The sequence below is a fragment of the Anomaloglossus baeobatrachus genome, chromosome 5 (assembly GCF_048569485.1).
Source record: "Anomaloglossus baeobatrachus isolate aAnoBae1 chromosome 5, aAnoBae1.hap1, whole genome shotgun sequence".
Classification (NCBI taxonomy): domain Eukaryota; kingdom Metazoa; phylum Chordata; class Amphibia; order Anura; family Aromobatidae; genus Anomaloglossus; species Anomaloglossus baeobatrachus.
Window position 1 is genome coordinate 587,593,974 of NC_134357.1, and position 23,791 is coordinate 587,617,764.

The window sequence follows — 23,791 nt, forward strand, 5'->3', positions numbered from 1 at the left end:
GGGGGGGGGGGGGGGGTGGAGAGCCTGGGCGAGCTGCCAATCCGTGCGGGGGGGCGGGGCCATGGCGAGCCCAGCGGCCAATCAGCTTTGTGTCACCGTAAGGACACAATTTTGGAGCAAGACAGACAGACAGACAGACAGACAGAATAAGGCAATTATATATATAGATATTCATTATTGCATAGTTTACACGTCGCTTTTCTTGCCAGTACTCGTGTGTGGTGAGGAGGAATCTGCTGTAGATACTCATCGTGTGGACATGGCCTAAGTCTGTCTATACCTTATTCATACTTATTAGATCATTGTTAGTGATGAGCGGGCACTACCATGCTCGGGTGCTCAGTACTGTTAACTAGTGATGAGCGGGCACTACCATGCTCGGGTGCTCTGTACTGGTAACTAGTGATGAGCGGGCACTACCATGCTCGGGTGCTCTGTACTCGTAACTAGTGATGAGCGGGCACTACCATGCTCGGGTGCTCAGTACTGGTAACTAGTGATGAGCGGGCACTACCATGCTCGGGTGCTCAGTACTGGTAACTAGTGATCAGCGGGCACTACCATGCTCGGGTGCTCAGTACTGGTAACTAGTGATGAGCAGGCACTACCATGCTCGGGTGCTCAGTACTGGTAACTAGTGATGAGCGGGCACTACCATGCTCGGGTGCTCTGTACTGGTAACTAGTGATGAGCGGGCACTACCATGCTCGGGTGCTCTGTACTGGTAACTAGTGATGAGCGGGCACTACCATGCTCGGGTGCTCAGTACTGGTAACTAGTGATGAGCGGGCACTACCATGCTCGGGTGCTCTGTACTGGTAACTAGTGATGAGCGGGCACTACCATGCTCGGGTGCTCAGTACTGGTAACTAGTGATGAGCGGGCACTACCATGCTCGGGTGCTCTGTACTGGTAACTAGTGATGAGCGGGCACTACCATGCTCGGGTGCTCTGTACTGGTAACTAGTGATGAGCGGGCACTACCATGCTCGGGTGCTCTGTACTGGTAACTAGTGATGAGCGGGCACTACCATGCTCGGGTGCTCAGTACTCGTAACTAGTGATGAGCGGGCACTACCATGCTCGGGTGCTCAGTACTCGTAACTAGTGATGAGTGGGCACTACCATGCTTCAGTGCTCAGTACTCGTAACTAGTGATGAGCGGGCACTACCATGCTCGGGTGCTCGTAACTAGTGATGAGCGAGCACTACCATGCTCGGGTGCTCGTAACTAGTGATGAGCGGGCACTACCATGCTCGGGTGCTCGTAACTAGTGATGAGCGGGCACTACCATGCTCGGGTGCTCAGTACTGGTAACTAGTGATGAGCAGGCACTACCATGCTCGGGTGCTCTGTACTGGTAACTAGTGATGAGCGGGCACTACCATGCTCGGGTGCTCTGTACTCGTAACTAGTGATGAGCGGGCACTACCATGCTCAGGTGCTCAGTATTCGTAACTAGTGATGAGTGGGCACTACCATGCACAGGTGCTCTGTACTCGTAACTAGTGATGAGCGGGCACTACCATGCTCGGGTGCTCTATACTCGTAACTAGTGATGAGCGGGCACTACCATGCTCGGGTGCTCAGTACTCGTAACTAGTGATGAGCGGGCACTACCATGCTCGAATGCTCAGTACTCGTAACTAGTGATGAGCGAGCACTACCATGCTCGGGTGCTCATTACTCGTAACTAGTGATGAGCGGGCACTACCATGCTCGGGTGCTCGATACTTGTAACTAGTGATGAGCGGGCACTACCATGCTCGGGTGCTCAGTACTCATAACTAGTGATGAGCGGGCACTACCATGCTCGGGTGCTCTGTACTGGTAACTAGTGATGAGTGGGCACTACCATGCTTGGGTGCTCAGTACTCGTAACTAGTGATGAGCGAGCACTACCATGCTCGGGTGCTCTGTACTCGTAACTAGTGATGAGTGGGCACTACCATGCTCGGGTGCTCAGTACTGGTAACTAGTGGTGAGCGGGCACTACCATGCTTGGGTGCTCGATTCTTGTAACTAGTGATGAGCGGGCACTACCATGCTTGGGTGCTCGGTACTCGTAACTAGTGATGAGCGGGCACTACCATGCTTGGGTGCTCAGTACTCGTAACTAGTGATGAGCAGGCACTACCATGCTCGGGTGCTCAGTACTCGTAACTAGTGATGAGCGGGCACTACCATGCTTGGGTGCTCGGTACTGGTAACTAGTGATGAGCGAGCACTACCATGCTCAGGTGCTCTGTACTCGTAACTAGTGATGAGCGGGCACTACCATGTTCGGGTGCTCTGTACTGGTAACTAGTGATGAGCGGGCACTACCATGCTCAGGTGCTCTGTACTCGTAACTAGTGATGAGCGGGCACTACCATGCTCGGGTGCTCTGTACTGGTAACTAGTGATGAGCGGGCACTACCATGCTCGGGTGCTCTGTACTGGTAACTACTGATGAGCGGGCACTACCATCCTCGGGTGCTCTGTACTGGTAACTAGTGATGAGTGAGCACTACCATGCACAGGTGCTCTGTACTCGTAACTAGTGATGAGCGGGCACTACCATGTTCGGGTGCTCGGTACTCGTAACTAGTGATGAGCGAGCACTACCATGCTCGGGTGCTCTGTACTGGTAACTAGTGATGAGCGGGCACTACCATGCTCGGGTGCTCAGTACTGGTAACTAGTGATGAGCGGGCACTACCATGCTCGGGTGCTCAGTACTGGTAACTAGTGATGAGCGAGCACTACCATGCTCAGGTGCTCAGTACTGGTAACTAGTGATGAGCGGGCACTACCATGCTCGGGTGCTCTGTACTGGTAACTAGTGATGAGCGGGCACTACCATGCTCGGGTGCTCAGTACTGGTAACTATTGATGAGCGGGCACTACCATGCTCGGGTGCTCAGTACTGGCAACTAGTGATGAGCGGGCACTGCCATGCTCGGGTGCTCAGTACTGGCAACTAGTGATGAGCGGGCACTGCCATGCTCGGGTGCTCAGTACTGGTAACTAGTGATGAGCGGGCACTACCATGCTCGGGTGCTCAGTACTGGTAACTAGTGATGAGCGGGCACTACCATGCTCGGGTGCTCAGTACTGGTAACTAGTGATGAGCGGGCACTACCATGCTCGGGTGCTCAGTACTCGTAACTAGTCATGAGCGGGCACTACCATGCTCGGGTGCTCAGTACTGGTAACTAGTGATGAGCGAGCACTACCATGCTCGGGTGCTTTGTACTGGTAACTAGTGATGAGCGGGCACTACCATGCTCGGGTGCTCAGTACTCGTAACTAGTGATGAGCGGGCACTACCATGCTCGGGTGTTCAGTACTCGTGACTAGTGATGAGCGGGCACTACCATGCTCGGGTGCTCTGTACTGGTAACTAGTGATGAGTGGGCACTACCATGCTTCAGTGCTCAGTACTCGTAACTAGTGATGAGCGGGCACTACCATGCTCGGGTGCTCAGTACTCGTAACTAGTGATGAGCGGGCACTACCATGCTCGGGTACTCGTAACTAGTGATGAGCGGGCACTACCATGCTCGGGTGCTCTGTACTGGTAACTAGTGATGAGCGGGCACTACCATGCTCGAGTGCTCTGTACTCGTAACTAGTGATGAGTGGGCACTACCATGCACAGGTGCTCTGTACTCGTAACTAGTGATGAGCGGGCACTACCATGTTTGGGTGCTCAGTACTGGTAACTAGTGATGAGCGGGCACTACCATGTTCGGGTGCTCGGTACTCGTAACTAGTGATGAGCGAGCACTACCATGCTCGGGTGCTCAGTACTCGTAACTAGTGATGAGCGGGCACTACCATGCTCGGGTGCTCTGTACTCGTAACTAGTGATGAGCGGGCACTACCATGCTCGGGTGCTCTATACTCGTAACTAGTGATGAGCGAGCACTACCATGCTCAGGTGCTCTGCACTCGTAACTAGTGATGAGCGAGCACTACCATGCTCGGGTGCTCAGTACTCGTAACTAGTGATGAGCGGGCACTACCATGCTCGGGTGCTCAGTACTGGTAACTAGTGATGAGCGGGCACTACCATGCTCGGGTGCTCTATACTCGTAACTAGTGATGAGCGGGCACTACCATGCTCAGGTGCTCTGCACTCGTAACTAGTGATGAGCGGGCACTACCATGCTCGGGTGCTCAGTACTCGTAACTAGTGATGAGCGGGCACTACCATGCTCGGGTGCTCAGTACTGGTAACTAGTGATGAGCGGGCACTACCATGCTCGGGTGCTCTATACTCGTAACTAGTGATGAGCGGGCACTACCATGCTCGGGTGCTCAGTACTCGTAACTAGTGTTGAGCGAGCACTACCATGCTCGGGTGCTCAGTGTGACGGGGTATGCGACAGAGCAGTAAGGGACGCCAAGCCAAGGAACAATCCAAAGGGCTTTATTGGAACCACAAAGATAAAGCACCAAACATAAATATAAATCCTTAAAGTCTGCAAGGAGTCCACAACAAAACAAAAGATCCAGGGGCACCGCCCGGTATGCCGATGCCAGGGAAAATATGGCAATGGTCCTTATATGAGTTCCTTGAGTCCAACAGGGTGAACAACAAAACCCAATCCCACGTGGCCACTGATCTCCAGTCTGTGACAGTCCATACACAGGCCCTAGGATCCAGCCTCAGCTATAAATCCTAGTCCTTCTCCAGCCGAGATCCAACTAACTGACCTAACATGGGTCTCATTGTTCTTCTCTCCTGGGATCAGCCCCTTAGGTGGGGAGAAGAGTCCAACTCCGCCTGGACATTTGATAAATGAATGGACTTTAGACATCCTGGCTCTGTCTTGTTTACCATTTTGTGTATTGGATGAGTCCCATGCTGAGAAGAACAAACAACCCCCCACCAGTAGTACATACAGGACAGTCAAGGACAGACAGACACCATGAGCACAGGTGGGGGAGCGACACGCTGTTCCAACCCCTTCCCCCTCAATTTGTGTACGGACTAGTGACCTCAACAGGTCGCTTGTCAAGTACACGTAAACATGGTGGACCTGACTCAGGGCTCCTCCTGTCTGGACAATCCATCTGCATTTTGGGTGTTGTCTCCAGGTTCTCTAGTGTATGGTGAAGATGTAGGGTTGAATGTTCGGCTCCAGTTTGTATCCTCCGTCACTTAAACACTGCTTCCTGCACCCACAAATTGGCATTGTATATCTCCCACATCATTGCCTAGGAGTATGTCTGCAGGAAGGCCGCTCATCACACCGATTATGCATTGTTTTTCCCCAAAGCCATAATCCAGGGTTACACTCGCTCTTGGAATATATCGCTGAGTGCCTCCAGCCAATTCAATGGCAATTCCTGGTCCCTTTTTGAATTGCTTCTGGTTGAATTACTCGGGGATCTGCGATGGTGAGAAAAGCCCCAGTGTCAGGAAAGCCAACAACTTTTTGCCATCTAGCACGACCTCCTGTAGATGTTTATGCCGAAGATCATAAGAACGGGTGGCTGTGGCTCGCACCCCATAGACTCCTGGTAAGGAAGTCAACATATCAGAGTCACTTGGCAAATCATCAGGGCCTGAATCCAGCTCTTCTCCTACTGAGGGTGTCTGTAAATAATGGACAGGCAAAGGTGGTCTGCAGCTGTTCTGCCTCCGAACACCTGGACAGTGAGCTTGCAGATGACCAGGCTGCCCACATTGATAACATCTGCGCTGCGTCTCACTCCTTCCAGTTTGCCTTCTGGAGAAGTAGGTAGGAGACCTTAGTGACTGATATGGATGTGCAGGGTTGTCGATTTTGGAGGATGACTCCACGGGATAGATGGGCATGTGGCCCGCAGATGTCCGGGATGCCCACAGCTATAACATCTTCGCTCTTCTACTTTCTCTCCTCATCGCATTCCAGAAAATGTGGTAGAAACAACTCGAGGCACATACACACGGGTATCCACATGAGGTGGTGATCTAGGAGGTTGAGGAACATTGGGCACTGAAGGACAAGGAACCTCTGGTGTTGGGGTGCTGGTCATTTGTGCTCCCTCTGCTAACAGCTTCTTCCACTGAGGCTTGATAGTGAGCACCTCATCAGCTAGAGCAGCAGCTTGTTCCACTGTCTCTGGTCTCCTCTTGCGCACCCATTCCCGGATCTCAGTAGGGCACTTGGCATAAAACTGTTCTTTTAGGATGACCTGGATGAACGTCTCCCAAGCTAAGGCCCCCTCTCTCTCCAGCTAGCGATGGCATACTTGTTTCAGTCTGTGGGCATACATCTTGAAAGACACTTCCCCATCACAGGCTAACGTACGGAACTGAGTCCTATAAGTATCTGGGGTCACGGCACAATGTTCTAGAATTGTCTGTTTTATCTCCCCATACTCACAATTCCACTGAGGGTCCATAGCTCTATAGGCGTCGGCAGCTCCACCCTCCAAGAGGCCCACCAGGTGTCTGACTCGCTCTCTTTCTGGGACTTCCATTAATCGGCACTGATGCTCAAAGTCCTGGAAGAAGCCCTCAATGTCACCTGCAGCTTCATTAAATGGCTTAAAGTCCTTGCGGGACACTCTGGAGAATTCCCTCATAGTTGGTGCTGTGGTTACAGTCTGTCTGGAGCCTCTAGCTGCTTCCACAGGAAACCTCCTCTCCAGCAATGCTGCCTTCTCTTGAGCGCTCCAAAAGCTGTTCAGAGCTTGGGCTATTTTTTTTTTTCCGTAACCTCATCCTGTGGCACTGGGGAATAGACTGATGGTGGATCTGTCAGTTGAGTTGAGTTGGGTGTGGGCTGAGGTTCGAGCAGCTGGAATCTTCACTGAGGCAACACCCTGGCACCCGGTGTGGATTTATGGAAGCTGTCACGTGGGATTGGGTTGTGTCTCTCATCTGTTGGATCCATTGACTTCTTCCAAGTATTACTTCTACATGTTCTCTGGCGTCGCATTGCCAAGTGGCGCCCCCGGAACTTTGAGGACTCATTATGGACTCTAAATATTGATATTAGCTGTTCTATGCTCCCAACCTCAATAAAACTTGTTGAATTGTTCGTCGGCCTGGTGTCCCTGTTTGCTCTGTCGCATACCCCATCACACACCCTACTCTGCTCTTCTCCACACCTTTATCCCTGACCTGTCTGCTGTGTTCCTTGGGTTTCATGATGTTGTTTGATCCCTAATGTTCTCCACAAACCTCTGAGGTCTTTACAGAACAGCTGTGGTTAAACTGAGAAGAAATAGCACACAGGTGGGCTCAATTTACTAATTGTAGTGACTTCTGGAGGCAACTGGTCACTCAGAATTATTTTTTTTAAGGGTATTGGACTACAAGAGGCTGAATAAAAATGCACATCACAATTTTCAGATTGATATTTTTAAAGCACCACTCCACTCCAACATTTTTTTTCATGTTAAGTCTAAAGGCCGCTTTACACGCTACGACATCGCTAAAGCGATGTCGTTGGGGTCACGGAATTTGTGACATCCGGCCGCTTTAGCGATGTCGTTGTGTGTGACACCTATGAGCGATTTTTTTAATCGTCGCAAAAACGTTCAAAATCGATAATCTGTGACATCACCCCCTCTTCCCAATTATCGTTGCTGCTGCAGGTATGATGTTGTCCGTCGGTCCTCCGGCAGCACACATCGCTACGTGTGACACCGCAGGAACGAGGAACCTCACCTTACCTGCGGCCGCCCGCAATGAGGAAGGAAGGAGGTGGGCGGGATGTTTCGGCCGCTCATCTCTGCCCCTCCTTTTCTATTGGGCGGCGGTTCAGTGACGTCGCTGTGACGCTGAACGAACCGCCCCCTTAGAAAGAAGGTGGTTCGCCGGTCACAGCGACGTCGCAGAGCAGTTATGTGCGTGTGACGCTGCCATAGTGATAATGTTCGCTACGGCAGCGATCACCACATATCGGCCATACGATGGGGGCGGATGCTATCGCGCTCGACATCATCAGCAAATGCTACCGATGTCGCAGCGTGTAAAGCGGCCTTAAGTCACAAGCTCCCAATGTAGAGGCCAGATTGAGACTCTTAGACATGTATTGATTTGTAACCTCTGACGTAAACACTCGCTGTCGGCAGGTCACAAATCACCAACTGGAGCGTCACTGGAAGGTGAGTATAAGACAGGCATTAGCGGACTTAGATTTAAAGCACCACTTCAGTGGTGCAGTAAAAAAAAAAACCAAAACGGTTGAGTGGTGCTTTAAGATATTTAGAAAACCATGTATCATTTTCCATACACTTCACTTATACTTGCTACCTACTGCTGGTATATCACATAAAAGGCAAATAAAGTTTGTGGGTGTAATCTATAGATTATTAAATACTCTACCGCATACAATTACTAAAGATACTATGCTAATATAAAGTATTTTTTACATGGTGTTTCATATGATCGGCTCATCTTCTTTCCATATAAGTTCCTACAATATAACATACTAATAATTGATCTATATAATTTTCCTGACCAGTGAAAGATGGACCGGGACAAGATTATTGAGAGGATATTCCACCTCACCCTAGAGATCCTCTTCCGGCTTACTGGAGAGGTGAGAGATTCTGATGACGTCACATTACATCATTCTTATCTATGGGAATAACAGATGGACAGAACTGGAGAGGTGAGGACTCTGGAAATGTCTGGAGTGAGATTTATTACTGTGTCTCTCCATAACCAGGATTACACAGTAGTGAAGAAGACCTCTAGTGAGCGCTGTCAGGCCCCTGTGTCTGAGGGATGGGGAAGACCCCTGAGCCCAATCACGGGGCCTCCACCTCACCCCCCGATACATGAGGACATCAATGACCAGAAGATCCTAGAACTCGCCTACAAGATGATTGAGCTGCTGACTGGAGAGGTGACACTGCTGGGAATGCTGGGACATTATACAGTAACGCTATGAAGGGATCGGGGGGTGACGGTATCATTGTATGTGTCAGGTTCCTATAAGGTGTCAGGACGTCACCGTCTATTTCTCCATGGAGGAGTGGGAGTATTTAGAAGGACACAAAGATCTGTACAAGGACGTCATGATGGAGGATCCCCAGCCCCTCACATCACCAGGTAATAGACAGGACTAAATACACACGGCCTATAATTATCTGTATGTAAGGAATGAATTCAGTCCCTGTATGTGTCTCCTCCAGGTCTATCCAGTAAGAGGACAACACCAGAGAGATGTCCCCGTCCTCTTCTCCCACAGGACTGTAAACAAGAAGACCCCGATGTTCCTCAGGATGTGTCTCCTCCAGTTCTATCCAGTAAGAGGACAACACCAGAGAGATGTCCCCGTCCTCTTCTCCCACAGGACTGTAAACAAGAAGATCCCGATGTTCCTCAGGATCATCAGGTAGATGGAGAGAAGGTGCCATGAAATCTCCCTATGATGTGTAGATGGCTGTGAAGGTCTTGTGCTCAGTCTTGTTTTATCCTCCAGTATTATATGTGTTATACTTGTGTAATGAGAGCGGTGGAGATGGCAGGATTAGAGCTGATCATAGATGGGACTTCTCCATCTGTCTGTGACTTTTACAATATTTGTTTCAGGGGGAAGATCTGCCCCATATTAATACTACAGAGACATATGTGAGGGGTGATGAGCGGAGTAAAGAGGATATTCCTACAGATGACCGCCCAGGTGAGTTGTACCTTTGTCTTACAAAAACAAACAAACTTTAGATTCACTGTTCTTATTTGTTTATTGCATAAAGTTCTAAATAATGTATGTTATCCTTCCAAACTCTAAAGTCTAAAGGGCACTTTACACGCTGCGATATCGCTAGCGAGCATACCCGCCCCCGTTGGTTGTGCGACACGGGCAAATTGCTGCCCGTGGCGCACAACATCGCTTACACCCGTCACACGGACTTTCCTTCCCTGCGACGTCGCTCTGGCCGGCGATCCGCCTCCTTTCTAAGGGGGCGGTTCGTGCGGCGTCACAGCGACGTCACACGGCAGCCGTCCAATAGAAGCGGAGGGGCGGAGATGAGCGGGTGGAAGATCCTGCCCACCTCTTTCCTTCCTAATTGCCGGTGGACGCAGGTAAGGAGATGTTCGTCATTCCTGCGGTGTCACACATAGCGATGTATGCTGCCGCAGGAACGACGAACAACATCGCACCTGCAGCAGCAACGATATTATGAAAAGGAGCGGCGTGTCAACGATTAACGATTTTGGTCGTTTTTGCGATCGTTGAAGGTCGCTCCTAGCTGTCACACGCTGCGATGTCGCTAACGGTAGAGGTGACAAAGCAATTTGCATCATTATCCTTCCCATCTTTGCTACTCCTGAACCCTACTGAAAAACCTGGAGTTAAAACAAAAGTAAAACCTCATTCATTTCAGAGGGAGTCTGATCGAAAACAACCAACATACTAAGCATTTAAAATCTGAAATTAAACGTTTCTTACACTTGTCTGAGCCTCTCATATCTAACATTATTAAATTAAAAAATAACAGTAAATCTAGAAAATAAAAGTAAAACTAAATGCAAAATAACTGATTACATAAAAGAACAATCAAACTTAGAGCAAAATAACCCTATACATGAACCCCTGTATACATAGAGTTACTACAGGCCTGCTGGAATTCCAAAATCTTAGGTCAGCTCACTATTTTCATCATCTTGACCTGTCGGCACATGTTGGGACACATGAACCTGAGAGACCTTTTATGGCTAGTTTGTCTATGTAAATGCTTCTGGGATGTATCAAGACAAGCATTGAATCTAGATCAAGAAAGGTAATTATTCCCCTATACTCTGCCCTGGTCAGACCCCACTTGGAATACTGTGTACAGTTCTGGGTGCCCCAATTCAAGAAAGACATCGATATATTGGAGCAAGTCCAGAGAAGAGCAACCAAGATGGTGGAAGGTCTGTAAACCATGTCATATAAAGACAGCCTAAAAGAACTAAAGAGAAGGCTGAGAGGAGACTTAATAGCGGTCTACAAATATGTGAAAGGAAGTCACAGTGAAGAGGGAACTACCCTATTCTCATTAGCACAAGGAAGTACAAGAAACAATGGGATGCAAGCTGAAGGGAAGGAGATTCAGATTAGACATTAGGAAAACCATTCAGACAGTGAGAGCAGTCAGAGAGTGGAACAGGCAGCCACGGAAGGCAGTGAGGCCAGTCAGAGAGTGGAACAGGCGACCACGGGAGGTAGTGAGCTCTCCATCAATGGAAATCTTTAAGAGGAAGCTGGATAAACATATAGCTGGGATGATTTAGGAAAGTTTGCACTCACAGGGGGTTGGACCTGATGGCCCTTGAGTAGAGTTGAGCGGATCTGCTATAATCTGGGTCCGACGGATCCGGATCAGGTTGCCGGCGAAGATGAGAGTGAGAGAGACAGCGAGAGAGAGAGCGCGCGCGAGAGAGAGCGACAGAGACCGGATTGTGCACCCCGAATCCCGGGTAGTGGTCAGACTCGGATCGGAACCTCGAACCGTGCGGATCTGGATTTTTCAGATCCGGGTCCGCTCAACACTACCCTTGTGGTCACTTCGAACTCTACCATTCTATGATTCCATGATTAACACAACACTGCACCGTGTATCAATGTTATCTGTCCATATCACTCCTCCCCAATCAATTCACAGAGGATGACCAGAGATTTCAACAGAGCAAAACACCATTAAACCAACAATTACCAAATATTATCCACCCACGTTACTTAAACACACACACACACACACACACACACACACACACACACACACACACACACACGCACACGCGCCACCCAACACTAACACTATCCCTATATGGAGAAAATTAGTTCCAGATAAAGTACAGGGGGTTTATACTCTGTCCATGTGTTGTTCATGCTGGGGCATGTGCTAAGATTAATTGACCCCTATCATTGGCTGAAGGCTATGATATAACTGGTGCATATCCAGTGCCATGTTTTCGGGAACACTCCTCCATCCTGTCACATGTATAGGGACAGGCTCAGGGCTAGCTCTTATTTTACCATATAGCGTAGTTTTTTTGGGGGGTTTTTAGGCACATTAAGGATTAATGCCTACTTTGGTGTCGCAGCAGACTGGCTCAGCTGTCAGCAGTTAAACAACTTCTGTCCAGGATTTAAGCCATCTGCTTCCTGGACTTGTTGCTGGTTATTCTATTCAGTTAGGAGCTAACCTGGGAGCAGAGAGGATGTATTGTTACTACTGCTGCTATCTGCTGTGTTTGTAAGTTGTTTCCACTACCTCCTTTTCTTTGTACCCTTACCCATACACCTTGGTTATCCCCTGGTGCAGGTTTTAGGTGTGTATGAGTTTTTGTTTACCCCCATCCGTTGTTCTGTGTTGGGGGTTTTGGGAGCTCCGCCCGGGTAAATCCCCTGGGTGGTGGGGACTTAGTTGTTAGGGCCAGGACAGGAGACAGGGCCACGTTGGAGGCTCGACCCTGACTACCATTAAGTCTACCATTGGGATAAGGGACAGCTCAGGGTCCCCAGGCTTCGGGTTAGTCGAGGAGCCCTGTACCATCTGCTCTTCCCTTGTTACACCTCCTTCTTATCCAATCTGAGGTCTAAGATGGTAAAGTGGAAAAACTGGTTTTCGACACATTACTTCTTTGTCTATTACTCCAGCACATGAGGTGGGTGGATGGGATATAGATTTATATGTATATATTTATTATGTACCATCACTTCCCTTCTACACAAATGTAGCAAGACATAAAACAATACTATATCTCATGTTGCTATAATCATACTGACCATAAATTTTACAGTGCAGTGAACAGAATAAAAATGATTCCTGAATTTAATGATTTTTTTTTATAGATCAATTTGCTTCCCAAAAGTCGGTATTGAAAGCAACCAAAAATTATGTACTACAAAATGCTGCCAATAAAGCTTGAACACATCTTGCAAAAAAAAACCCACAAACCTTAACTCTGGTCCATGTTACTGGCAGCTTAAACATTCTGGAGAAGTAATTTCCAAAAACAATTTCAGCAAAATTTGTCCCTCCCAAAATCAAATGCTTTTCCCATCTGCAGTCCTGCGATGTGCTCAAACAGAAGTTATTGTTCGCATATATTGGCACTTCTGGCGTGGGGAGAAACCACTTAACAATTGAGGGATTGCATATTTTCTGGTGCTTGTTACATTGTGATCTATTTCATATTATTGGCTTAGTTAAAAAGCAAATTTTTCTGCATGCCTCGTATTTTATATGGATATTTTTTTAGATATAAAGATTATAAAATATCAGTAAAAATGTGATAAATACTAAAAAAAAGTTTTACTCTTGGCAGATGGCTGTTACGAGAGCTCAGAGGAATATCGGATGATCTCTTTAGATTATAAAGCAGATGATCTTGGTATCACACACGATACATATGAAGAACATATCCTATTTCCAAATCTAGCCCTTCACAACAAAGAACTATCATCTGATCCTTTTGAACAGATCCTATCTTTTGATTCATCACAGAATGTTAAGAAAAATACATGTCACAGAACAGATGTCATAAACCAAAGAGGTCACACAGTGGATAAGCCGTTTTCATGTTTGGAATGTGGAAAATGTTTTGACTGGAAATCAAAACTTATTAAACATAAGAAAACACACACAATGGAGAAGCCATTTGCTTGTGAAGAATGTGGGAAATGTTTTAGCGACAAATCTGTTCTTTTTAGACATCAGATAAGTCACACAGGGGAGAAGCCGTATTCATGTTCAGAATGTGGAAAATGTTTTAAACAGAAATGGGGTCTTGCAACACATCTAAGAATTCATTCAGGTGCAATGCCATATTCATGTTCAGAATGTGGGAAACCTTTTAATAATAAATCAAATCTTGTTAGACATCAGTGGGTTCACACAGGAGTGAAGCCATTTTCATGTTCAGAATGTGGGACGCTTTTTACAGACAAGTCATCTCTTATTAAACATCAAAATATTCACACAGGGGTGAAGCCGTTTTCATGTTCAGAATGTGGAAAATGTTTTAATCTGAAAGGAAATCTTATTAAGCATAAGAAAAGTCACATAGGGGAGAAACCATTTTCTTGTGAAGAATGTGGGAAATGTTTTAGCGAGAAAGCGATTCTTCATAGACATCAGAGAATTCACACAGGTGCAAAACCTTTTTCATGTTTAGAATGTGGAAAATGTTTCAACCAGAAATCATGTCTTGTTACACATCAGAGAATTCACACCGGTGCAAAACCGTATTCATGTTCAGAATGTGGGAAATGTTATCCTGCTAAGTCAAATCTTGTTAGACATCAGTGGGCTCACACTGGGGTGAAGCCATTCTCCTGTTCAGAATGTGGAAAACGTTTTATCTATAAATCTTCTCTTATTTCACATCAAAATATTCACACAGGGGTGAAGCCATTTTCATGTTCAGAGTGTGGAAAAAGCTTTAGCCAGAATTCAGATCTTATTAGACATCAAAGAACTCATTCAGGGAAGAAGCCATTTTCATGCCCAGAATGTGAGAAATGTTTTGTCAAGAGATCGAGTCTTAATAACCATCAAAAAACTCACGCAGAGCACAAGACACTTTAATGTACCATATGCAAACTGTGGTATAACCAAAAGCTTTTTGCCATGTAAATCAGAAACTTGAGGAAATTGACACCTATAGACCCCTGTGACAGAATCCCCATGTACCTCATATAGTTAACAACACTTCTCTTGACGTTTGGGCAAGGAAAGGTCTGAAGTACTTAGTCCGACTGTGTGTTAAATCTTCCTCTTTCCCTGCCTTTTGATATCTTAATATATCAATATGAACTGCCTTATTCTACTTTCTTTCTATGTCTTCGGCACCGTCATGCCGCTTGGCTCGCTTTAATTAATTGAGACCCTTCTAGGTTGGAATTATTGCTAAAATCAACAGATCTGACTAAGGGTGCTTTCACACTGCATTCCTCTCCCCGTTCATTGGTCCAGTTAGGTCTTCCGTCCAAAGTCCTCCTCAAATTGAGTTGTGGACCTATGCGCCGATGGAGCCACTGACTATAATGGTCACCATGTGCTCTGTCGTGCACCAATTTCGGGAGTATATGCCTATTTGAGGCGGACACCCAGACATAGTAGACTGCGTCTGGGTGCCGTCTCCAGTAACTATACTCCCAAAAATGATGCACAACAGCGCACAAGGTGACTCTGTCTGCACCATTATAGTCTGTTGCCTCGTCGGTACATACTTCCGAAACCCATTTTGCGGGGGGTTCGGATGGAAGCCCCGAGAGGACCGCTGAACAGGGAGAGCAATGCAGTGTGAAAGCACCCTGAATCCTTAAGTTATACAGTATACATAGTCTGCTATCTACATCTACTACCAACCCTTTCGATAGTGGCCTGGTCAATCGGAGGAAGGCTCTTGCTCGTCTTGAGTGCAGTGATATTGGGAAAATAGTGGATTCTTTCCCGCCCTAAAGGATAAGTTCCAGAGATGTATAATACAATACTGTTTCTTACATACTGTAAAATATAAGACACCCAATTAAATTGCAAAGAATGGGAATCTTTGACTTGGACTTTTGTTTTCCATGTAGAGGAGAGGTCCTACTCTAAATCGACTTGTAATGGACACTTACTGCACATTCCTAGGTTCCTTGCTCTACAAGTATGTTTTCTTAGGCACACAAGACTTCTTTTAAGTACTTCTTTTCTGTGCCAGTTATCATGGTGTCGAAATCGACTAATTCTTCACCATTATCCTACTGGGTGAATTTGGTTAACAAATACAATGTCGAAAAATTTGAGATCTGGTTGCTTTGGCTTCAGACCAAGACTATGGTTGTTTCTGAGACATGTTCCCCAATCAACTATTAACTAGATCTAATTTGCCATCCGTGTTACTCATGCATGGCTTAATCTTTGAGACAAGCGTTTGCTACTGGCAGGATCAACCAGGTAGCCCATCAACAGGATTATTTAATCTGCTCTGCACACTTTTTCTTGAGGTTTGGAGGGAGAGGAGTGTCGGTGTGAATGTAGTGTTATTGTCTTGTAACTCATAAAGAATATTTGGGCCTGGGCTGTATAAGGCTTTTTTTTATGCCTGAGCTATAATCAGGCCTCTAAATGGTGTAATTATGAAAGTTGTGTTCTTATTTTCTCATATCTATTAAAAATGACACTTTATTTGCTTCGTGTACATGTTTTGTCCTATATTATGAATATAATAAAGATTAAAAAAAAAATCTCAAGCAGAAACACATTTTCCTGTTAAGAATGTTTGAAATATTTTATGCACAAACTTGTGTGTGGGGGGGGTGAACTATTCTTAATTAGGCCAGACGTATGGATCCTATTGTTTGTTAAATCAAGAAAAGATAATCCTTCTCTTCCCAGACTGATCGGAGACTTATTGTCTATAAATGTGGATTGCCTCAGCCCCTCTGACTCTATAGCTCAGAGGAGAACTATGCAGTTGAATTAAACTTGTGGCCAAAAAGAGAGCAGCCATCTCCAACCAATCCTGTAAGACACAATAACCTGAATTGAAAACTGAGGGCTATAAAAGGGCCTTGCTTCTGCCACTAGTGTATTATTCTATGTGCCCCCAGCCAAGGAACTTAGGCTCCAACTGGGAAATCACAGAACTCCACCAAGAGAAGGATTCTACATAATCTCAGCTGAGGAGGTTCGGTTCCGACTGAGGAGACACAGAACTGCTTCCTAAGCTTGAGACCATCTCTTCTCAGTGGGTGCCCACCAAAGGCTGGGTGCTGCTAGACTGGAATAGTTTGCTCTGGAAGTTGCAAAGTCATCAAGACTATCCTTGGTGGGCCAGAGGAAGGGTGGTGCTCTGTTGCTTCAACCCTCTTGTGTTCTTGCTGGGAATGCACAATTTGTTTTTGCTTGTTGGCGTACCGATAAAGTCTTACCAATGTGTGGTTCATTCACCCTGTGCTATCTGCGTAGTGTTTTACCCATGGGGAAAGAGTGCGAGCGTTCAGTGGGATGAACCCTGGTCCGTGCAGTTTTTATAAAAACAGCCAGTCCAGCAGACGAGAGCACCCACTGTCTACACAGGCATGTCTACACCTTCATGGAAGCAGGCAATTCAGGTAGGTCCTTCTGCCTCACCGAGCTACACAAGCCTGTAATAGCGGCCTCCAGAGTAAAAATGAGGAACAAAAAGACAGGAAAGTTCTCCAAAGATGTTTCTGGACTTGAATATCTCTAGAGAGACTAGGGAAACATGATGTTGCTCCCACGGCAAGGAAAGCAGACACCGTTCTCCCTGCCAATGCCTTCGGCTTCACTGTCCAGTGAAGCCTAGATAGACGTCCAAGTTATCTCCAGATGGAGAGTGATTGATGGCAAAGGACATCGCACATGTGCATCCAAAAAAGATGCCACACGCCAATCCGCCCTTACCCTTAGCCATCTCAGCATTGGGGATGACTCACTGCCCCATCTACATTCAGAGTCAGGGGATCATGGTCCCCCACTCTACTGTCGTCGTTGGAGGAGGATGGGGAAGAAAATATGGGCACTGATGTCACTCAGCCACACTTTGCACCAGAAATGGCTGCTCTACCAAAATTATACATAGTCTTCACAAGATGCCCTTTGATCAAATATAGATCTGGGACTTTGAAGGGACCAAGAATTCCTCCAATATTCCACAAATGTTTCAATCTAATAACTGCTTTCAACACAAATCTTTTTCATCTTCACAGTGTTATGCACGTACATATATATACACGTTTCAAGAGGCTCTCCGGTGCCATTCATTTGAAGTTATCACGTTTGTCGCCGGGAGATCAATGGCGTCTGTCTCGAGCTGCTGTGACACTCCCTTCTCCCAGCATGGCCCCACTCTTGTCGCCAATGGCTTCCTGTCGCTCCCACTCCCCAGTAAGCTACATTCGGCCTACAAGACAGACCATAAGATGGACTCCCATTTTAACACTGAAAATTATTTTTTTTCCTAGATTTCTCCTCTAAATTTGGGGTGCGTCTTATAGTCCGAAAAATATGGTACATATTGATCTTCCAAGCCACAGGGAGATTAAGTTTAATCGTCACTGGATTCAAGATTTCAATAATCTTATAAGGACCTACAAATTGGGGAGCAAATTTCTTAGATGCCACTTTGAGACATACATTTTTGAGGACAATAACACAAACTTCCCCAACTAAAAAAGAACAGGAGCCCTCTTACGTCTGTGGTACGCACTTTTTTGACCCGGTCACTGGTTACCAAAAAAACATTTTTTACCTCCCTCCAGACTTTAGTAGATTAGGAAGAAAATGTCTCCTCCACTGGCACAGAGGACTGCACAACTAAAAAATGCCTCAAAAATCGATGAAACCCGTGGAGGCATGGTTATTTAGAGCAAACTCAGCAAGAAGCAGAAATTCCACCCTGTCCTCCTGATTATATCCTGAAACATCTCAAATACTCTTCTACCTCTTGGTTCAGCCTCTCTATCTGCCCAGTAGTCTTGGAATGATAAATGAGTATGATGAAAATGGCAGTTTAACACCCAATCCGGACCAAAAACTGCTCCAAAAGCTAGCCGAAAACTGAACCCCTCTATTGGAAATAATATTCTCTGGAACACCATGTAATTTAACACTATGATAGCAGAACAAAGTAGCTAAACTCTTAGCCGTGGGTAACTTTCAAGTGGAAGCCAAATTTACCATCATGCTGAAATGGTCCACCACCACCCACACTACAGTGTTACCGCCAGAATTAAAAGCGCTTTAGACGCAGCGACATCGCTAGCGATGTTGCTCATGAAAGCACTCGCCCCCGTTGTTTGTGTGTCACGGGCAAATCGTTGCCCGTGGCGCACAATATCGCTAGTACCCATCACACGTACTTGCCTTCCTAGCGACGTCGCTGTGGCCGGCGAACAGCCTCTTTTCTAAGGGGGTGGTTGGCATCACAGCAACATCACACGGCATGCGTCCAATAGAAGCGGAGGGGCGGAGAGCAGCCGCATGACAGTCACGCCAACCTCGTTGCCGGAGGACGCAGGTAAGGAGATGGTGGTCGTTCCTGGGGTGTCACACGTCGCGATGTGTGCTGCCTCAGGAACGACGAACAACCGGCGTCCAAAAGCAGCAGCGACATTTTGGAAATGGACGACGTGTCAACAATGAACGATTTGGTAAGTATTTTGCATCTTTAGCGGTTGCTCGTACGTGTCACACGCAACGACGTCGCTAACGAGGCCGGATGTGCGTCACGAATTCCGTGACCCCAATGACATCTCGTTAGTGATGTCGTTGCATGTAATGGGGCCTTAAGTCAAATCAATGGCAAAATCCATGGACAAGTGAGTCCAAGGCTGTGACAAGACCTCATTAGGCACCTGATAACCCGCTAAGACCTGATGAAAGGCTTTAGCCCTGGCACAAATTGTGCATTTATGGACGTACTCCTCAATATCCTTCTGAGCGTTATGTCACCAAAAGGACTTGGAAAAAGTGGCAGAAGAACCCAGATGCACAGCCAAAACAGAATAATGTGCTTGATTCAGGGGATCTGATCTGACAGGTTGGTATATAAAGTCTCTTCAGGGGCAAGCCCTCCGCCGCACCAACCAAAATTCCTTCACTATGAATTGTGGCCAAAATTCCTATAAATATCAGAAAATTGGCAGCACAAAATATTCTGCATCTTTATATTTGCAAAAATATTAATGTTTCAAAGTACTAAAACTTGTATGCATTAATTATATGGAGCAGTGAATGGAAAACTCTTTGATATCATAGAAACAAAAGCCAACTAAACATTTTCATTGTCAGATTTGAATTCAGGAGGTGAAAATCATAAAGAAATGGCTCATTTCATAACTGAACCTGACAGTTTGAAAATATGTAGAACAGTTTTATTAGCAGAGCATTTAAACATTTGTGTCCCCAGCTCATAAAGACTAGGTCAGATTTGTCCATTTTTGTCAAGCATACTAGAAGATTGGTGGACTTGGTGGATGTAGGTAATAAAGGTGATGTAGAGACTGTTCTTTTGCACAAAGGGCCTTTGACTTGTTGGATTGGTCCTACATAACAGCCTTCATAACAACCCTGACTTGAAGGCATCTATGCCTCTCTCATGCACATTCCACGGATCTAACTTATCAGTATTGGTATTTTTGGAATATGACAGCTCTGAAGGATAATGGCTTACTGATCACTCCCCATTTGATTATTAACTCTTTGGCAGTTAATGTGCATCTTCATTTCTCAACACATTTTTTGCTACCGGCTAACTATATGCAACAAAACGTTTGATGGTTCTGTGATCTCACGCCAATGTCTTAGTAATTTCAAGAGTGCTCCATCACTACTCCATCTCAAACAGATGTCCAGTATGTCTTGTCTTTCTTCGGCGCTCTATTGGGAGACCCAGACGATTGGGTGTATAGCTACTGCCTCCGGAGGCCACACAAAGCACTACACTAAAAAGTGCAAGGCCCCTCCCCTTCTGGCTATACACCCCCCGTGGGATCACGGGCTTACTTAGTTTTCAAGCTTTGTGTGCGAAGGAGGTCATACATCCACGCATAGCTCCACTGTTTGTAGTCAGCAGTAGCTGCTGACTATATCGGATGGAAGAAAAGAGGGCCCATATAGGGCCCCCAGCATGCTCCCTTCTCACCCGCGGTGGTGCTTGTAAGGTTGAGGTACCTATTGCTGGTACAGAGGCTGGAGCCCACATGCTGTTTTCCTTCCACATCCCCTGGTAGGGCTCTGTGGAAGTGGGATCTTGCCGGCCTCCAAGCCCTGAGGCCGGGCTCCATCCACAGACCCAGAGAACCTGCTGGATTTGGAGCATGGGTACAGTCAGGGACATGGCCCTGCATCATTCAGGTACTCGGTGTCCCCGGCAGGCACGGACACACTCAGGACTTGCTGAGTGTTGTAGTGCGCCGGGGACAGTAGCGCTGTGCGCCGGGGTTAGGTCACTGCAGCTTTGCTGAGTGACGTTACATGGTGGGAACTACTGCGCCGACCGCTCCTGGACCGGCGGCGCAGCTGCGACCTGTAGTGCGCCGGGGACTTCGCGCCGACCGCGCTTTTACGGCGGCGGCGCTTCTAACTTGAGTCCCCGGCTTCTGCGGCCTAGCGCCGTTTCGTTCCCGCCCCCACCCTGTCAATCAGGGTAGGGGAGAGACGCTGTTCAATAGGCAGCGCAGAGGGCTGGAGCCTTATTTACATGCTCCAGCCCTCTCACTAGGCACAGGGGGACGCAGTCTTCCCGCTTTTTGTCTGTGCACGCCCAGGGCCCGCCCCCCCTTCACAGAACGCCGGCAGCCATTACACATGCAGTCTGGCTGGGGAAAGGCATCAGGCTCTGGGAGACCCAGACTGGAGGGATTTCGGCGACCACACACCCGCTCTTAAGCGGGCGGTAAGCAGCGCTTTAGTGCTGGCCCCACTAGTGCCTCAGTGTTATATTAGTGTACTTTTTTCTTGGTACCATATATATATATTTTATATAGTTGCACTGTAAGGTCGCTTCTTGGCTGGACACCCTGTATTGCTCTGAGGAGACAGCAACATGTCATCCGCAAAACGCAAAGGTGCCAAGGCACAGGCTGTGTACACTGCTTGTACTGCATGTGGGGCTGATCTACCGGCAGGTTCCAATGATTCCCATTGTGTGCAATGTTCAGTCCCAGTGGCACTTCGTCAGCCAGAGCCTATGGTGGTAGTTGCCCAGGCAGAGCCGCCTGTGAACCCTGCCCCGGTGACGGGGACAGACTTTGCAGTTTTTGCTGATAAGATGTCTGTGACTATGTCAAAAATCCTTGAGGCTTTGCAGTCCAGGCCAGTTATGCAGGCCATGGACACTGATATGCCTTTGCTCCCAGGTCCCCCTCAGTTGGAACTAATCCGTACTTCAAGGGAGTCCCAGGCATCACAGGCTGAAATCTCTGACTCAGATGACAGCCCCAGGCACCCTAAGCGAGCTCGCTGGGAAAGACCCTCGACGTCATCACACTGCTCAGGGTCTCAGCGAGGAGAGTCTCTCTGTGATGAGTCTGAGGACGGTGATCAGGATTCTAACCCTGAAACCCCTCTCAATCTGGATGCCCCTGATGGTGACGCCATGGTTAATGACCTTATATCGGCCATCAATAGACTGTTGGATATTTCTCCCCCAGCTCCTTCAGCAGAGGAGGCAGCTGCACAGCAGGAGAAGTTCCGTTTCCTATATCCCAAGCGTAAATTAAGTGCTTTTTTGGACCACTCTGACTTCAGAGAATCAATCCAGAAACACGACGCTCATCCAGACAAGCGTTTCTCTAAACGTTCTAAGGATACCCGTTATCCTTTTCCCCCTGACGTGGCCAAACGCTGGACCCAGTGTCCAAAGGTGGATCCCCCAATTTCCAAGCTTGCGGCTAGATCCATAGTCGCAGTAGAGGATGGCGCTTCACTTAAAGATGCCAACGACAGACAGATGGACCTTTGGTTGAAATCTGTCTATGAAGCTATCGGCGCGTCGTTTGCTCCAGCATTCGCGGCCGTGTGGGCACTCCAAGCTATTTCAGCTGGTTTAGCACAGGTGGATGCTATCATACATCCAGCAGTGCCGCAGGTGGCGTCCCTAACTTCGCAAATGTCTGCGTTTGCAACCTATGCTATCAATGCTGTCCTAGAGTCTACAAGCCGTACCTCTATGGCGTCCGCCAACTCTGTGGTTTTGCGCAGAGCCTTGTGGTTAAAGGACTGGAAAGCAGATTCTGGTTCCAAAAAATGCTTAACCAGCTTGCCATTATCTAGAGACAGACTGTTTGGTGAGCCATTGGCTGAAATCATTAAACAGTCCAAGGGTAAGGACTCTTCCTTACCACAGTCCAGATCAAGCAAACCACAGCAGAAAAGGTGGCAGTCGAGGTTTCGGTCCTTTCGAGGTTCGGGCAAGACCCAATTCTCCTCTTCCAAAGGGACTCAGAAGGAACGCAGGACCTCAGATTCCTGGCGGGCTCACTCACGCCCCAGGAAACCAAATGGAGGAACCGCTTCCAAAGCCGCTACCTCATGACTTTCAGCCTCCTCCCTCCGCATCCTCGGTCGGTGGCAGGCTCTCCCGCTTTTGCGACATTTGGCTGTCACAGGTCAAGGACCGGTGGGTAACAGACATTTTGTCTCGCGGGTACAGAATCGAGTTCAGCTCTCGGCCTCCACCTCGGTTCTTCAGAACCTCCCCACACCCCGACCGAGCAGATGCCCTGCTGCAGGCGGTGGACTCTCTAAGAGCAGAAAGAGTGGTGATCCCGGTCCCCCCTCTGGAACGAGGGCAAGGATTTTACTCCCATCTCTTTGTGGTTCCAAAAAAGGACGGCTCCTTCCGTCCTGTTCTGGACCTAAAACTGCTCAACAAGCATGTGAACGCAAGGCGGTTCCGGATGGAATCCCTCCGCTCCGTCATTGCCTCAATGTCTCGAGGAGACTTCCTTGCCTCAATAGACATCAAAGATGCCTATCTCCACGTGCCAATTGCTACGGAGCACCAACGTTTTCTACGTTTTGTAATAGGAGACGACCATCTTCAGTTCGTAGCTCTGCCATTCGGTCTGGCGACAGCCCCACGGGTTTTCACCAAGGTCATGGCGGCAGTGGTAGCGGTCTTGCACTCTCAGGGACACTCGGTGATCCCTTACCTGGACGATCTACTTGTCAAGGCGCCCTCTCTCGAGGCATGCCAACTCAGCCTGAATATTACGCTGGATACTCTCCAGACTTTCGGGTGGATCATCAATTTTGCCAAGTCAAATCTGTCACCGACCCAATCACTAACGTATCTTGGCATGGAGTTTCATACTCTATCAGCGATAGTGAAGCTTCCGCTGA

General features: G+C 47.6%; 1 protein-coding gene across 1 annotated transcript in view; it reads left to right on the forward strand.

The window, feature by feature from the left end:
- The window catches only part of LOC142313162 (uncharacterized), a 37,065-nt gene extending 20,941 nt beyond the window's left edge, over positions 1–16,124 (forward strand). Inside the window, 4 exon segments of the mRNA XM_075352151.1 lie at positions 8,063–8,095; positions 9,172–9,333; positions 9,531–9,621; positions 13,257–16,124. Of these exon segments, the coding sequence (XP_075208266.1) occupies positions 8,063–8,095; positions 9,172–9,333; positions 9,531–9,621; positions 13,257–14,566 (1,596 nt within the window). The 3' untranslated portion in view covers positions 14,567–16,124.
- The last annotated feature ends 7,667 nt before the right edge of the window (positions 16,125–23,791 follow it).